The sequence below is a fragment of the Cyanistes caeruleus genome, chromosome 8 (assembly GCF_971803275.1).
Source record: "Cyanistes caeruleus chromosome 8, bCyaCae1.hap1.1, whole genome shotgun sequence".
Classification (NCBI taxonomy): domain Eukaryota; kingdom Metazoa; phylum Chordata; class Aves; order Passeriformes; family Paridae; genus Cyanistes; species Cyanistes caeruleus.
In genome coordinates, this window is record NC_141708.1 from 14,436,583 (window position 1) to 14,453,318 (window position 16,736).

Here is a 16,736-nt window from a genome sequence, read left to right on the forward strand (position 1 = left end):
GATACCATCCCTCAGCAACACGTTGCAAAGTCCGGAGTCTCTAAGTCCCCCTGAGCAGTTACCACTGTTTGGCACTTGTTTGTGCATTTAGCTACACTTCTCCATAGCAACCACACAGATCTCAGCTTGCCTTGCCACCAGCCAGGAGCGGGTGTGCAGAACGCGCTCGGAGTTGTGTTGGTAGGTGCACAGGCTGGGTGCTGATTCCCGTCTGTTCTCCTGAGGTGGGGACCCACACTGCTGCCATGGCACGATGCCGTGGGCTGGGGGCCTCAAGCTGAGCACATGCTCTGTTCTCTGCCGGTGTGGCTGCTTTTAGATGGTTTACTGGTGCTGAAGGATGGACAGCAGTCCCTGCCACAGGGCTCTAGATGTCCTCTGACCCAAAATTTGTTGTTCTTGCTTGCCAAAGAAGGTTTTGAGCGCTTTTCATCATCCTAATCCCTCCTGCAGCCTTTCTGGCTGCCATGACCAACTCTCCTTTGCTGACATCCCCATCCAAGCTGCTTCACTCTTCTTTGAGTTCACTTATTTGTATTTTCCCTTTTCTGCCTCCCCCATGCCAGATACAGAAATGAGAAGGCATTGCATGCAGAGTTCTATCTGCCCTCCTGGTTCTCCCAAAATCCTCACAGTTTTGCTTGTAAGAATTTGGGTTCATTTTCCTTGGCCTGGCTTCACTTTGTTTAAATGTTTTTCCAGTGTCTGCATACAGTTCTGGTCCTTTCATCTCAGAAAGGGCAACAGAGAATGGAAGAAGGATTGGAGGCAGGCAGTAAGGATACTCAGAGACATGGGAACAGACTGTACAGTGAAAAACTGTAGGCTGGGACTCTTCAGCTCGGAAGAAGGACACACAGTTGGGAAGAGGTCTACAAAATCATGAGTTGTCCAGAGAAGATGGGGAGAATAGACTGCTTGCTGTGTCTTATGACACAAACCTGTCAACTGTTTTTGCCTTGACTGAAGCCTAAGGAAGAAGCCTAAGAAAGCCCTATCCTGTAACAGGTGTTACATCCAAAGGTTGTGCCCTTTTTAGCCCACACTTCTTGCAACACCGGGGGAGAAGCTCTTGGCAAGCCTTTGAGGGATATGCTTAAAAATCCTGCCTCAGAAACATTTTGTAACCATGCTTTCACGTGGAGAGCTCAGCCACAGCCAAGTGGAGCTTTACCAAATTGTTCAACACAAAAATATTCAGAGCTGGGAGGAGAATGAGCTGGACAAATCCCAGCCCAGAGAGGGAGACCTCCAGAGGGTTGTATGTTGCAGGAACCCTATTGTTGGGGAAAACGCTTGTGACTGAGACTCTAATTTTTCTGCTGCACTGCCAACTCCACAGCAGCCTGCGAGGGTGAGTGATGTGGCCCCCTGGGCTGGCCGTTCTGTTCTAGGGAAGGAATCTCTGACTCTGCCCTGGAAAGTGGAATTGAGACGGTCCCACATTTTCTAGGACCACAAGAGGGCAACCTGAGAGCATCCTGCAGCCAGCAGGCTCAGCAAGACGACCTGTGACACTGCTGGGATGCAGGTGGCATGGGCAGCTCTCAGCATCAGCCTGTCTGGAGACCACCCACCTGAATTAGCCAGCTGAAGGCTGCTCCCTGGGAGCTCTTTCATTGCTCTCAGCTTCAGACAGATCCTCAGAAGTCAGCAGTCAGCTCAGCCAGCAGAGTGATGTAGCTGGGGGCAGCAATATCTCCCTGCACATGGGCCAGACACTTGGTGACAGCAGACCCGTGTAAGTGCTGCATGTGGCCAGGCCGGGGGATGCAGGGTACCCTCCCTCGTCCTGCCTGCATGTCCACGACGAAATGTCTTGGTGAACGTGCACTGACACCTGCCTTCCAACAGGAGGGTCCAGCACCTGCAGTGATGCTGCTGGGCTTGGCCAGTGGAAGAGATGTTAAACCACACAGAAGTTGGAGGATCTCAGCCTTGCCATCCCTTTTCATTTCCTTCTGCTCAGAAAAAAAAAATAATAAAAAAAATTCAGCTTTGGCTGTGACTGCTGAACTGGGCAGTGTCTCCAGCTCCCACTGGTTTCTGCAGACCAAAATCACTCATGGCCACTGTTAGAGCATTACCATTCTGGGCACTTTTTTGCAACAGCCTGTATAATTAACCTGCAAGGGAAAGCTTCCTCTGCCTTTACAAGAAAAGGCATGACAGAGAAAGAGCTTCTGTTAGCAGCCAGAGTTACAAGAGCGTGTGTGTGCTGCTAATGCTGAAAATGCCACCAGCATCTTGTAGCAGAGACAAAGGAGGACATGATTGTGAGGACTGAAGTGCAGAAAATTGCTTCTGCAGTAGGATGGTACAGGTTGCTCACAAGAAATGAAGAGATGTTTGCAAAAGAGGAGAAGCAAAGGGATGTTTGGGAGACCCTTTTTTGACAGGCTTTAGACAGGGAGAGAAACAGTGTAACTGATGGTTGTGTGGTAGAGATTAGGACAGCCACCCAAGGGAAAAAGAAATCATTGGGGCATATAGGGGGTACTGTTTACCCCTCTGGAGTTATATGCAATGAAGAATGCTAGAAAGGTTTTGCCTGCTGAAGATATTTTTACCATAGAAATAACCAGCTTTGTTTCCACTCTTGCTTCCACTCCAAACCTGCCCACACAGCCTAAACAGCATTTTAAGCCTCAGCCTGTAGTAGCCTGACTCACTGAACTATGGATCCTTTCTCTCCTAACCCAATTACAATTCGCACAGCTTATGCTGTACCTGCACAGCACACTGCTGGCATCAAGCATCCACACTTCCCTATTGCATTCTGAACCAAGACTCAGAGCATTTGTCTCAAAGGAACATCCAAATAACCTGGCTTGAACTTCTACTCATCACCAGCTGTCAGATCTTATTCTGTGCTCAGAATAATTTTTTGGGTTGGATAGAGCAGACCCCTTTGGGTCTGAAGACTCAAGGTGACAGGATAATACTTGGCTTTTTCCAGCATGTATTATTTCAGACTATCTGACTACAAACAATCCAAACCAGCTACTAGAAAGTCTCATCTGCACATCAAGATCAGGAGATGACCTTGAACCATCACCTCCTAGACTTACCAGTCAGCAGCAGCTGTGCTGCATGTGGTTCAAGCCCACATCACTGCCTGCTTTAAAACTGGCCTTCCCCTAAATTTAGGGTCTGCAGGCAGCAAGTGTCCTTACCTGAGGGCGAAGCATGGAACTTGCACCCAGAGGACTAATGTTCATGTGCCCAGTGTGTGAGTGCAGCTTACACCAAGGCTTGGGTTCATTATCCCTGCTATACTCTAGTGGCATTTCATGCAGGCTGTAGCAACAATCCAGGAGTAAAGGGAGCAGAGCTCTCTGAGACGGAGCAAGTGCAGGGGAAGAACTCAGCACACACAGACACACTGCCCAGGGAACTGTACCCCAGGCACACTTTGTTGCGAATGACTTCACAATTTGCTCAGGGATTAAATACTTCCTTGTTTAATAACCTAATAATTTGGGCTAGTTTCATGCTGGACTGTTGGAAAGTTCACTGGCTGGAGTCATCAGCCAGGCCTCGTGTAAACCGCTTCTCCAGCTCTCAGCCAAATGAGCTGTCCTCATCTTTGGGTCCCCCGGCGAGTGGCTCTCGGCACAACCTTCTTCTGAAGGGCTTTGTTGTTCATGCGTGTGCCTGAGGCCTTACGCTCTGCAGGCTTTCTCACCACTTCTTGTTTGAGCTGGAAATGCACCTGGAGAAAGAACAAAGATAACTGTATTTTACACTCTGTGTGTGTGTGTGTGTGTGTGCTGCTGGCTCAGGGGTCTGCAGGACCTGCCTCTGCCACTTGCCTTAGAAGCTGACTCAGGGGCCAAGTCAAACAATAAGGCGTCTCAGCCATTGTTAAAAGAACTCAGTTCTTAAAGCAGATGTATTTTTTTTTTTCCTCCTGTTGAAAATGTACTAACAATGAACTATGTTTCTTATGCAGAGTTTCTTCTGTGGCAATGCAATGTCCTAGGATGGTTTGGAAGAGGACCTGCGAATGGCAAGGGACTGAGCTATGTTCTTTATTCTCCTTTTCTCACCAGTGAGTAGAGACATAGCTTTGCTTTGCATCTCTGTGAATATTTAATACACAGGATAGTTTAGGACAGACAATTCTTTTTCAATTGCATCTTGTTAGCTTAATCAGTCTTTTAGCAACCAGTACTTCCAGTGGATCCAGACAAAAAAATTCTGGGAAAGAAACCTCCACCCACTATAGCCACACAAGCAGGTACAAGAGGGAGAAGGGGACAGAGAGTGTGTAAAACACAGCATCAGATAAATGGGGAATGGGGAGGCCATAGAGAAAGGTGAAATTGGAATGGGGCGGTATGGGCTTCTTGGGAGAGGGACGGGGCAAACAGTGAGTATGGGCAGTGTTGCAGAAATGGGAACAAGAGGGCTCCTGTGAGGGGAGATATGCAAAAGTCAGACCATCAGGGAACAAATCAGTTTTCTACAGCAACACTGTAAAAAGAAAATCTGTTATAAAAAGGAAACCCAAAGAGCTGGGTGCTTAACCTAGCAAAACAAAGGACTGGGCTTGACAGCTCCCTATAAATACACCAGAGAAGAAAATGAGCTATTTAAAGCACAACATTGGCATAAGAACAACTAGGCATAAAGTGACCATAAATAAATTTAGTACGAAAATTAGAAGGTTTCTAATCTTTCTTTCGGAGAAGAGGGCAGTCCTGGAAGAATTTCAGAGGCTGGGCAGAGTGGGACGAAGCGACGGAGGGTGGGAGAACAACCACAGTGTATTTACAGCAGAGCCTGACCAGTGTACATACAGGAAGCAAATGATGTGCCAGGATGCCACAGATGGTGGGGAGGAGGTCCTGCTGATCCTTTGAGGACCCTGCATCTGTGGTTCCACCTCATTCACAAGGCAACATCAGAAGCAGGGATCACCATTCACTGTTTTTACAACCAATTTCTAGTTGTCCAGCCAGCCCACAGAAAGGCACTGTAGGAGACACACCAGTGTCAAGAGCACTTCATTTCCCAAAGGTGCTTGGCTGTTCTTTGCTGGAACTCAGTTCCCATTTGTCTTCAGTGCTCTCAGCAAAAAGAAAGGCAGACTTCAGCCCATTCCTATGAGTTTGATAACATGTTTGGTCCCAGGCAGAATGCAGATGATAGCAGAGTGCCGAAACCCACAAAGCTGGGGGGATAACTCTTCCCTCAGGGAACAGATGCTGTCTCCACATCATCTCATCACTGAGAGTGAAAAGGATGGAGGGAGAGCTGAAGAGCAGCAGTCCCAGCCAGCCAGGAGCTCTTCCATGGCCAAGAGGCAGAAGGACACAGGAGCTGGTATGGCAGCCCAGTGTAGCTGCAAGGCCACACTAAGGAATTGAAAGGAACATGGCATTGTTTTCACGCTGTTCCCTGCTGTGAGCTGTGTGGAGCCTTGTCTGCCAAACCAGATAACCTACAGCCACTGGAAATGGTCTACATCTTATCTCCTTTCTCTGCTGCTTACTATCCCCAACCATATTTCTTTCTCCCTGGGGAGAAGATATTTTGAGAAACCCTTGTGAGTATGCAGGATGACTCACCAATGAAGGTGCAGCTGGGCCCACTGTTGTTGTCACTGTCAGGGGCTGGTACCCCTCTGCAGAGGCTGTGACAGTGTAAGTGCCAGGCAGCAGCAGACGGAAATAATCCCCCATATCACCTGGAACACAAGGTAGGAAAAGAAAGCACTCAGGATGCTCAGGGAGCAGAGTAAAAGACATTCCAGTAACTCTTGTTGAGTTACTTCCTCTAGGATGTGTAGCCTTCAAAACCCAAACTTTTTTTTCCCCAAATCTGCTGGCTGCCTCAAGGCTGGATTCACACTGGTACACTGCAAGTGATGTCTCATTAGTGCCATGGAGGAGAGGTCAGTGTGCAAGCAAAAGCCAAATGAAAGGGGACTGCACAGCAGCATTGGCCATGCCTGTGTAGGTAGGCTGCAAAGCTGAGCACTTGTCAGTCAGATGACAGCAGACCTAAGGACAATCACAGCTCCAGTCTGACTCCTCATGCATAACACAATCTAATTCTCGCTATACACAATTTTGCACACGTTTGGGTTAGCAAGTTTTAGTTGCTCATTAGGTCAGCTGCTCCCTGATTCCCTGCATAAGAAAGCCCCAGGTGCACTTAGACAGTCTGTGCTCTGGTGTGCTTAGGGACAGGAGATGGCCAACAGTGAGGCAACACCACATTATGGATTGCTTTGGAAATCTGAGTACAACCCCATCAATGTAACTGGATGGGTATTGCAAATTGCTTCAGGGTAGATCTGGGAGCACAGCTTCACCATGAATGTGGTAGAGCCCTGGCACAGGACAGCAATTAGGCTGTGAAATACACATCCTTGGGATCAAGTGAGAATTTGCTGGAGGGACTAGTGCCTAATCAGAGCCAATGCTGGGGACAATCTTTCTCCAAGCTGGAGGCTTCAGAGAGCCCTTGGCAGCCAGCTTTTCTGCAATTCTGTGATCCTTCTTATGCAGGTTGGCATAATAGGTGCCAAATATCAGTGTTACTGACTCACAGACCTATAGCCAGAAGGAGCTTTAATGATTTCATAGTCTGACCTCTGAAGAGCTGTAGCATGGACTATTTTCTGCAGGCAGTCTGTAATGTTCGGTCTGCTTGGAGGAGGGTGTTCATGGAAAGGAGGTTAAAATTGGCCAGCAAAGAGAAACAACCACAACTTGGATAAAGTGGTAATCCATTCTCAGTCTAAACTTGTCTGGCATGAACTTTCAGTCTTTCATTTTATTCTTTATTTTTTCATCTTGTTCTTTGTTGTCTTCTGTTTCAGCTCTTTGTAGACACTTACAGGCTTGAGTAGATTATCTCCTCAACTGTCCCTCCCAGATAAAATAGGAGCTTAGTTTCTGAAGTCCTTTACAATAAGGTTTCATTCCAGTTCTCACCTCTGTCTTTCCTAGGCTTTCCTAAGCCCATCCTGGTCAAGGATAAGGATAAAGCATATTTCTCCCAGCTAGTGTCTTTGGGAAACAAACCATGATGCCTCCCATATTAGAGCCTCACCTGCTAACTTCACCCACATATTCAGACATGTAAGCAGATTGACAACCCACCAGAGGTGATGTCATGGCTGATTCCCTGGACAGAAATCACTGCTCCTGCAATGCCATTGTTGTTCTCATCTGACACCATCCCTTTGATGCCCTGGTGAACCTGCAGGGAGGAAAACAGACTGATGGGTCAAGGCCCTTCCTTTGCTCAAGAAGGTATTGCCGAGCAGGGCAGAGCTTTGGGGACAACCCTACGTTTCCCTGTACCCTTGGTGATCCTGGCTGTCCCCACCAGATTCAGTCTAGGACACAACGGCTTCCCCAAAGGCCACCAACAAGAGCACCCCATGAGCTCCACCACCAGCTCCCTTCCCCACCTGGTGCCTACTGGTCCCCTTCCACCAGGGCCCATGGGGATCTGCAGCAGAAGGGTGTAGGTCTCAGGACTGCCCCTTTACCTCTTCAATGAAAGCAACAAGGGCCTCCCGGTTGGCCATCCACTGCCGCTCCAGGTCCTCCTCAGGGGGAAACTTATTGCAGCTTAGTTCCAAGGTGATTTCAAAGCAGTTGGTGTAGAGGTAATTGAAGTCCTGCATGCCTGGAAGAGAAGAATAGCCCATGGCCAGGGCATGGCTCCCTTCCTATTCCCATGTCCCCAGTCATCCTGGCCTGTCTTTCTTTGACCAGAAGTGTCTGACTATCCTTCTCTGCACCACAGGCACAGCCCCCCGCTGTGTGATAGCGCAACTAGAGCCTTCTCCACGCAAGCAGCCCTCTCCTTGTAGCTGCCAACTCTATTTCAGGTGGATCATTCACTGACCTGCCTTCAGAAGCTCAGAAAGGTTGGGTACCACAAGGGCCTATATATCTCTTCCAGTTCCTTTTCAATCTTTTGTCTAGTCTGAAGTGTTGATTTTTCAGTTTCCTCATTCCTCATTGTGCCTTTTTTGATAATATTTTTCAGGAACCAGCAGCTGCCTTCCCTTTGGTCACAGTTTGTATTTTGATGGGATTACACCATAGGATTTTCAAATACACTAACAGATTAATACTTCCTTTGTCTAGAAGTACATAGGATGAAGGTCTCTGCAGACCTTGGCTATTTCTGTGTCTCTTTCCCAAGCCATTTCAAGTACTCCCAAGCCATTTCCTGGTCTGAAATACAAACACCAGAATGGTGTCTAGTAATGGGCACAATTCTATTGCCACAGTCCTTCCGCAACCCCTCCTGTCCCGAGGTTTCTTGTCTATCCCTACACCTCTTTTTGCTGTGGGGGGTGCTCACCTGTCCAGCCCTTACCTTTGCTGAGCGAGTACCAGGATGCCCCATTTGTGATACCATCAGCAAAGTAGTCCCCACAGTTCCAGCCCCGGTGCATCCAGCTGTGGGCATAGGAGTAGGTCTTGGCCAGCTAGAGGGAGAGCAGCCAGTGGTCACCGCTCCAGCCCCGCACGGCTGGAGAACCTGCCTGGCTCTGGACAAAACACACTCCTTCCTTTGCTGAGGAGCATGGCAGGGAAGTCAGACAGGAGAGAGTTTCTGCATTTTACTGCCATAGAATACAACATGAGGTGCCCAGGACCGCTACAAGATGTAGGCAGATAAAGGTGAAGAAGGAAGAGCAGTAATCTGGCAAGCTGGAAGCTTGTTGATGGCACAAATGACTTCTGCCCTGCTTCTGCTGAGAAGAAGGGGAGCAGAAGGCACTGGACCTATGCAGGGACACTTGGCCTCACACAGTAAATGGCACTAACTGGGGGAAAAGATACATGAAGAAAAGTAACCAGTATCAGTCCTGGCAAATACCAGATATATATCGGGGAATTTGGATTAGGAAAGAGTTTGGGCAACTTCTGGTACTAACGACGATTCGTTTGTTGCCCTTATTAAGATTACTGTTTATTTTTAGACACAAAGGCAGGGCTAAAACTGGGCTGCTGCATCCAAAGCCAGTCCTTTGCGTAAGACACAGTTTAAGACAGACTGGCATTTGCATTTTCTAAGACAAACTCTATTCCCTTGTCTTATGTTTCAGATTCCAGTATTCCAGTGTAATGTCACTCTGTCAGCAGGAAAATTGTTACTTCTCTACATTTCTGAGTCCTGAGGCCAAGTGGGTATCATGAGCCTAAGCCCCAGACTGCAGCCTCTTTACATCTGGGTCTGAGCACAGCCTTGATCCCAGGAGGTCCTGACAAGCCCCTGCAGATTCTGCTTCCAGAGGAGGCTGAACTCCAGCTTCGACTTATTTTTCTCATTAACTGTTCTGATGCAGACTTTTTTCTTGTGCTGGGTATTTCCTAATGGAAGCAGTGACTGAAGGCATTGTTTTCTGGGATAATGAAGAAAAACCACGAACCTCAGCTAGTACTAACAGGATCAACAGCATGGATTGATGCATTCCCTGATGTCTGCTTATGCTACTGGAGCTCTTGCTGTTTGTTGTAATTCTTGTTCTTCGCCATCCATAAGCCCCTGCTGGGCACCCACCTCCCTTATCCTGGTCTCAGCAGGCCTCCAGTCACCCCTCTAGGGAAAATCCCCTATGCATTCTAAGATGGTTTGGCAAAGCTGGGTGCAGCTTCCAGCTTTGGAAGAGCAGGTTATTACTGAGTATGCCAGTGGTATCTGGGTTATGGGGAACCCAAGCACAGCATGGACAAGTAGGGGGCCCCTGAGGGTTAAGATTGGCCTCTCCTTGTGGTGGGACCGGCTCACAGGGTGGGAGTGTCCTGACTCCTGAGCCAGTGGCTGGCAGAAATGCTGTAGTCTGCTAATGATTATTTCCAACACGTTTCTTGGCTCAGCCCCTGCATGACGCAGTGACCAGAGCTCTCGTCCTGATCTCACTGTGCACCCTGCCAGGAAATGTCCTCACCCAACGTGGCCACGCTCACCTTCTGAAATAACTTATCATCAGGAGTAGGTGTGTTGACAGTGCGCCGGTGGCTCCTGAACCGCTGATCCTGGGACTTGTCATAGGGGTAATTTGCCACCACTGCTCCACCGTGCAGATTGGCTGAGAGCACAAAGTTGTAGCTGCTGATCCACTGGATCACAGCCAATGTCTCTGGCTCCACCTGGAAGGACGAGAGAGAAGGAGACAGGGAGAAGAGATCTCTGTGCCAGCTGCTGCTCCATGCCCAGCTGTGGTGTGATTTGCCATGTCAGACCCTGTCCTGCAATGTGTCTGCTGCAGCTCTTGTAGCTTCCTTCGTTCTCCACGAACTGCCCTGGTACACAAAGCAGCTCCCTCAGCACAACCCCAAGACCTGAGGCACAGGTGTTAGCCAGCATGTGACACCTCCTCTGCCCTGTGCATTGCAGCCTGCTCCCCTAAGCTGGCTGTGATGTCAGAGGCAGAGGTGCAAGCTGTGATTCGGGACCAGGATTGTATCATTTGTCTGCAGGCAGAAGTCTCAGAGAAGGAGACAAGCACTGTGCAAGCCAAAGCACAGTGTATTTGCTTGCATGCTGATTCCTCTAAGAGGATGCTGTAGCCCACATGGAATCCCAGACTGGTACCTGGCTTTTCCAGTTGTCAGGCAGTGGGATGTGGTGATTTGGCCCGCTGATTTCCCTGCTGTAGTACATGAGTGTGTTGAGGTCAGGGAAGTTGCGGTTCAAGTCCACTCCATTGGCATTGTTCCTCCCTGTCAAGTACCCGTTGCTGTCTGGGCCCTGCGGGGCAAAGGTGCATCACAGGGGTGAGTTCAGGTTGGGTGCAGTCAGGTTGGGCAGCAGATAAGCAGAGACTGCCCACTGTGAAAGCACTTCTGTGCCTATGAGTTATAACATGAGTTACTGCTGGCAGGACAATAAAGAGTATTGGTACTGACAGGGAAAATCAGTAACAAAATCTTCTTTTTCCAGGGTGACAGAGTAAGCCACAAGACAAACAATTTACTTTAGCTGAAAGATCCACAGATATCTCCCTGAAGTGAAGCAGGACAAAGAAATGGGTGACTTCTTTTCAGGAGGACTAAGGGGCTTATTTCCATCCCATTTCTCATGTCCCTGCCTGCTTATGACAGTGGTATTCAACTGTCACCTTCCCAGTCTAGGGCAGAGGATTTGCAGTGACCCTTCTGTGACAAATAACTTCTAATGAGAGTAAGACAGGTATAGGAAGTCTTCTTCAGCTGCCAAGGTCACCTGTGGCAGGACATACAACATCAGCCCTTGGCAGGGAGGTGAGAAGCAGCAACAGCAGCTGACAGGGACAAATTTGGCAGGGCACAAAGGGAAAGGATTCCCCCTCTTCCTAGCTGCAGTGAAGAGGATCCCAAAGGGATTTGAAAGGCTTTCTGCCCCTACCGGCGTGGAGGAGGTGATCACTGCCTGGTACCTGCTTGGCAGCCACTTCGTACCCGTCGGGGTTCATGGAGGGCATGATGTGGATGCGCGTGTCATGGATGAGGCGCGTGATCCGCTCGTTGCCCCGGCGGTACTCCTCACACAGGAACTCAGAGAGCTGCAGCAGCAGCTCACGGCCCAGCACCTCGTTCCCATGCATGTTCCCAACATACTTGAACTCTGGCTCCACTGGAGAGAGCAAGAGAGTGACGCCATCAGCCAGGGCCGGAACAGGGGGGAAGAGCAAATGCCTAGCACAGGGAGCCCCAGACAAACCCAAGGGACACCCAGTAAATGGTATAAAATGACCTTTTCCCTTGGAAAATGCAAACCTCAGTGAGGGAGAGTGGCACAGCTCTCATATGGGCTCCGCTTCATTTTGCCACAGCCCCCTGGGAGCAGCTCAGACTCTCCTCTAAGTTGCTGTGGGCCTTTGGAGCACACAGGAGGAGTATTTGCTGGTGGTTTGGTCTTGGGTTGGTGAAAGGCAGCACAAAAGGACCAGGGAGCACTGGCAGGGTTGCCCCAGGCTGCCAGGGCCTCACAGGCAGGTGAGCAGGTGGCAGTGGAGGGGACAGACCATTTCTCCCAGCTCTGCTCTTCTACATTTGCTGTCAGTGCCTCTCACCAGCATGGCACATTCCTGGCTCTGCATCTCTCCTTCCCCTTTACCTGCCTCCAAGGTCAAGGTTAAGGCCCTCCTCACCCTCAAGAGAAGAGTCTGGCGAAACCCCCAGCAGCTGAGCTGAATATGGATCAAACTGTCCCTCAGGCAGCTCCAGTATGACCAAAAAGGTCTCTTGCCACTGACTTTTCTAAAATAAGGTCCCAAAATACAGACTTGGAGACCACAGGCAGACAGTGCCTGGAACAGGACTTGCTGCTTTGTTGAAGGAGAGGCAGGACATGTGAGGGACAGGTTGTGCTTTCCCAGAGGGCCTTGTAAAGCAGTTACTTGTGGGAAAATAAAATGTCACATTGCAGGCTGGAGCCAGCATTGGTAGAATGAAAGCCAACAGGGGAATTAAGTTAAAAAGGGAGCCTGACTGTCACATGAAAGAGTCAGGAAAAAAAAGGGTGTTGTTACAAATGTTGGCTTGCCAGATCTTGAGAGCCCCATTGACTGTGAGCTTTCTGGCCACCAGCAGGGATCAGACTCACAGAGGCAGTGTGCAGCCCTGCTGCCAGGTATGATGTCCATCAGGATCCCTGGGGTAAAAGGCATCACATCCCCAGATTGTGAGCTGCTGCTTGCAAAAGCCCCAGTGCCTTTGCTGTATCAAGAAAAAAAAAAAAAAAAAGAAAAAAAAAAAAAGGGAAAAAAAAAAGAAAAATGAAGTCTAATTTTAGCTAAAGATTTTGCTTTCCCATGTCTTTTGATTGTTGTGTCTCTGTGCAAGACACCAGAGGTGGGCAACATATTTTGATCTTGTTAGATTTCAGGGACATAAGAACTGATTTAGTTACATAATCCAGTTATTAAAAACACAGAAAAATCCTGGGCATATATACAGCCTTTAAAAAAATAAGGTTTCAGCAAGGATTCTCTTCTTTGTTTGAGTCTGCAGCAGGATTTGTCAGCCTTTTTCAGTATGCAAACCCCTAAACTTTATGTATATGGACACACAAGCTCTAATTACTGCATGTAAGACCATTGATTCTGAGTTTGCTTTTCAAAGTTACTTTTCATATTCTTCAAGGGAATGCACAGTTTCCCAAATTCCTCATGCTACAAGCTGAAAGTGCCAGCCTGACAATGGCCCATGCTACAAGCACAGGTCCATGCTGCCTGCCTGGGGCAGGGGAGATCTGAGTCATGTCCTACAGCCCTTCCAGCTGCTTTCATGTGGTTCTGCAAGTCTAAAATCCAGTGGTGCACTGCCCGTGCCCTTTGCTCATTCCATGCTTTGAATCAGCCCTTGATGTACTGCGGAGGTGCCCCAGACACCCTCAGTGCCACACAGGTTTCCCAGTGCTGAACAGGGCTGTCACAGAGGTAGTCAAGGTGAGAAGCTTCCCATCCCATCTCCTGGCACCCCTGAAAATGATCCTATGGGCCCCAGTGCAGTGCTGCCAGGCATGGGGTGCTGTGGGGTTTGTGGGGGCTGCTCCACCGAGGGGGGCACAGGTCCTGCACAGCCCTGCTGGCAGTTTTCCATGTGACTAGGCTGCTTGCACTTATCAACCCCTGCGTTTAACCACATCAACCAGGACGTGATAAGAGAAAAAATCCCGTGGAAAACAGGGAGCTCTGTCCTTATCTGCAGCTCGGGGACAGAAGGTAGGGATGGGAGGGAGCCCTGTGTGCAGCCCCCCAGGGCACCTGGCTGCCAGGAAGGTCTGGCTCGGCAGCATCTCCAAGCTGCACAGGCAGCAGCAGCAGCAGCAGCAGCAGCTCAAGGGGCCATTGCTGCCAAGGTTCCACAGGGCCACGTGGCAGCAGGTGGAGATCCCCGGGGCCAGCCCGGCACTGGGGCTGCACTGCCCACGGGGCTGGCAGAGCTGCAGAAACCCAGCGCTCTCTCTGCCGCTGTCCCTGCCTGCTGTCCTCCTGGGTTTGCCGTCCGGGGGAGCAAGGGCCGAACACTTTGTCTCCCGTCACCACCCAGCAGCACAGGGCACAGGGTGGGTGCTGTCCTCCTTGCCTGAACAACGCTGTGTAAGGGAGGGAGAGCGTGGTAGCGCAGGCGGAGAGCTGGGATGGACTCGCCTGCGTTCTCGCATTAGCTTGAGTTGAAAACTCGGAGCTCCGTCCAAAGTACGCGCCCGGGCCACGCCGGAGCTCAGCGGCACGGTGCGGGTGTGCGGGTGCGCTGCCTGGCACCCGGGCACCGCCGCCAGTGCTGCCTGGCCGGGGAGATACCCCCACCCAGTGCCCCAGCACGCCGCGTGGCACGGAGAGAGCCGACGAAGCCCGTCCTCTCCGAGCCGCTGTCCCGCTCCCCCCGTACTCACGGGGCTCGTGGATGCCCGGGTAGTCGCTGAACTCCAGCACGTAGAGGTGCCGGCCCTCGACGCTGCGGCCGATGCTGTAGATGCGGGTGACGTAGGGACACTGGCTCTGCACGCGGAACAGGGCCTGCACCAGCTCCTCGTAGCGATGGTGGAGGAAGCTGAGGGCGGCCGCCCCCTCGAGCAGGAGCAGGGCTCCCACGAGGGGCCGCAGCCACCGCGCCATCCTCCCGCGGCGCTGGGCGCCCGGACCAGCTCCCAGCCCCGGCTCCCTCCCCGCCGGGAGCTTAAAGTGCAAACTCCAACCAGCTCTTTCCAGCCGCCGAGTGCCAGCCCCCTGCACCTGCGGGCGGGGGGCGGCGGGAGCGGGGCCCCGCGGCGCAGGAATGCTCCCCCCGCCCGCCCGGCCGGCCCCCGGCGAGCCCGCTTCCCCCGGCGGAGAAGCTTCCCCCCGCTCCAGCTCACTTATTAACTGGACAGCAAACAGGCCCCCGCAGCCACCGGCTGTCACCGCAGAAGAAGCGCAGGGCTGGAAAACTGGCTGCGGAGGGCGTCGGGGCTGCCAAGCGCACGGGGAGCGGCGGGCGGGGGAGAGGAAAGGAGAGGAGAGGGAGAGGGAGAGAGAGAGGGAGAGGGAGAGGGAGAGGGAGAGGGAGAGGGAGAGGGAGAGGGAGAGGGAGAGGGAGAGGGAGAGGGAGAGGAGAGGGGGCCGGCGGGCGGGGGGTTCCCCGTCAGCGAGCCCTCTCGGGGGGCAAGAGCCGGGGGGATGGGGATAGAGCCGGGCGGCCTCGCCTCCCGCACGACTCCCGCAGCCCTGCCCGCCCCTGCCTGCCCGGCGCGGGCAGCTCCCACCGCTCCTCCCCGGAGCCCGGTCCCGGCTCCGCGCCTCCTCTCCTGCCCCATCTCCTGGGGAAGCACAGGAGGCACCGCCGTGGATTCCGCGGGTCAATCGGCGCCTCTGCCCGGCCCTGCTCACCCGGAGATCCCATTGCTCCCGGGATAAACAGAGGCAGGGACTGCACCGCCCCCGCCGCAGCTGGCTGCCCAAACTGCCCAGCTGGGACGGTGCAGGGGGAGGGCAGAGCAGGGATGTGATGCAGGACTTGTGTGCTGAGCAGGGACCGTCACGGGGAGCTGCGCTCCAAGGTGTGCTATCACCCGGCCCTGCCCTGGGAGTGGGCATGAGAAAGAGTTCTGACGGGCACTGGGCAGCAGGACATTGCTTAGCTGCGTAAAGACAAATGAAAATGGCACAGCAGGAAACTGTTTCTGGATAGAGGGGATGCTGCTTCCTCTCCACCCCTCTGCAACACTTATCCCAGTGGGCAGATGGTCTCTGCTCTCTGCCTACTGCCAGAGGCAGCCTTGGTTTGCAGCCTTGCCCCGCGAAAATAAAACTCCAGCAGCCTAGTGGCTCTGACGAGGTATTTACTAGGACAACCCTGACACAGAGCCCAAATATGAGCACAAACAGTTGAAAAATTTACCATCACGGCTGGACAGGCCAAGAGAAAGGCTCCCTTTGGTAACACGAGCACGTTATTCTGCTCTATCCAGGCCATGCTAGAGAGGAGCTCCTCTGGCCATCAGTAATGGGCTGCCCAGGATACTCAGTGCCATGCCAAACATTTGCTTTCCCTTCAGCCTTGAGATGGATCTGTGCTGCATTGCTCTAATTTCTGTGTCAAGGGTTGCTTCACACAGCAAAGCATTCTCTCCCAGTGCTTTCCTACCTCTTCTCCACATCTGCTTGGGCTGCTGTCTTTCTGCTTCATGAAGAGAGGTGGTAGAATCAGGGGAGTCCCTGTTTATAGCCTTTAGCTGCTGTTGATAGACTCTCATGCAAACAGTGCAGGCTGGTGGTGAAGGCACATGGATTGTCTGCTCATGACTTGGCTTACTCAGACTTTCCCATATCCAACATCCTTCTGCCCCAGCACCATCATAGTGATCCTTTCTCTCCTTGACCCTTTGCCTTCTTGGTCTTCTGCCCCATCTGGGAAATTTCCTCTTAACCCCCGTTTTTGAAAAAATATCCTTTTGAAGACATGAACAGAAAAATAAATCTATTATACATATATAGCAGTAACCATGTTAATACCTTCTCCTAGTTAAGCTGCATCCCCCCACATCCCTGCTTGTTGGCCGGTCTGAAAGCAGCACACGTTCAGGAGCAGGAGTGGCACTGCAGCCACCTGCAGCCAGGTAACAAGAGGCAGTGCTGGAGGTGATAGCTTCTTCCAGCACATGCCAGAAACCAAGGCAAAGTAGCTGAAGCTGTGGCATGGTGAGCATGGCTATGGTAGGACAGTTCTTGTCCCTACAGCAGGACATGTCTGGTGGTATTTTGCAAAGCTGGCAGCCCACAACAT

The 16,736-nt window shown here is 51.5% G+C and overlaps 1 protein-coding gene and 1 long non-coding RNA gene across 2 annotated transcripts; one reads left to right on the forward strand and one right to left on the reverse strand.

Moving 5' to 3' along the window:
* The first annotated feature begins 33 nt into the window (after positions 1–33).
* On the forward strand, positions 34–12,746 carry LOC147651881 (uncharacterized). Its single transcript, XR_015290138.1, has 3 exons — positions 34–3,232; positions 3,956–4,054; positions 9,092–12,746. It is a non-coding gene; the product is annotated as an uncharacterized LOC147651881 (long non-coding RNA).
* On the reverse strand, positions 3,449–14,760 carry CPN1 (carboxypeptidase N subunit 1). The gene is made up of 9 exons (XM_086900755.1): positions 14,368–14,760; positions 11,405–11,601; positions 10,582–10,737; positions 9,954–10,136; positions 8,356–8,467; positions 7,514–7,653; positions 7,119–7,218; positions 5,577–5,695; positions 3,449–3,715 (listed from the first exon to the last, which is right to left on the reverse strand). Exons 1-9 carry the CDS (start codon positions 14,588–14,590, stop codon positions 3,584–3,586), a joined length of 1,362 nt encoding a protein of 453 aa, XP_086756881.1. The 5' UTR covers positions 14,591–14,760; the 3' UTR covers positions 3,449–3,583.
* Positions 14,761–16,736: the final 1,976 nt, after the last annotated feature.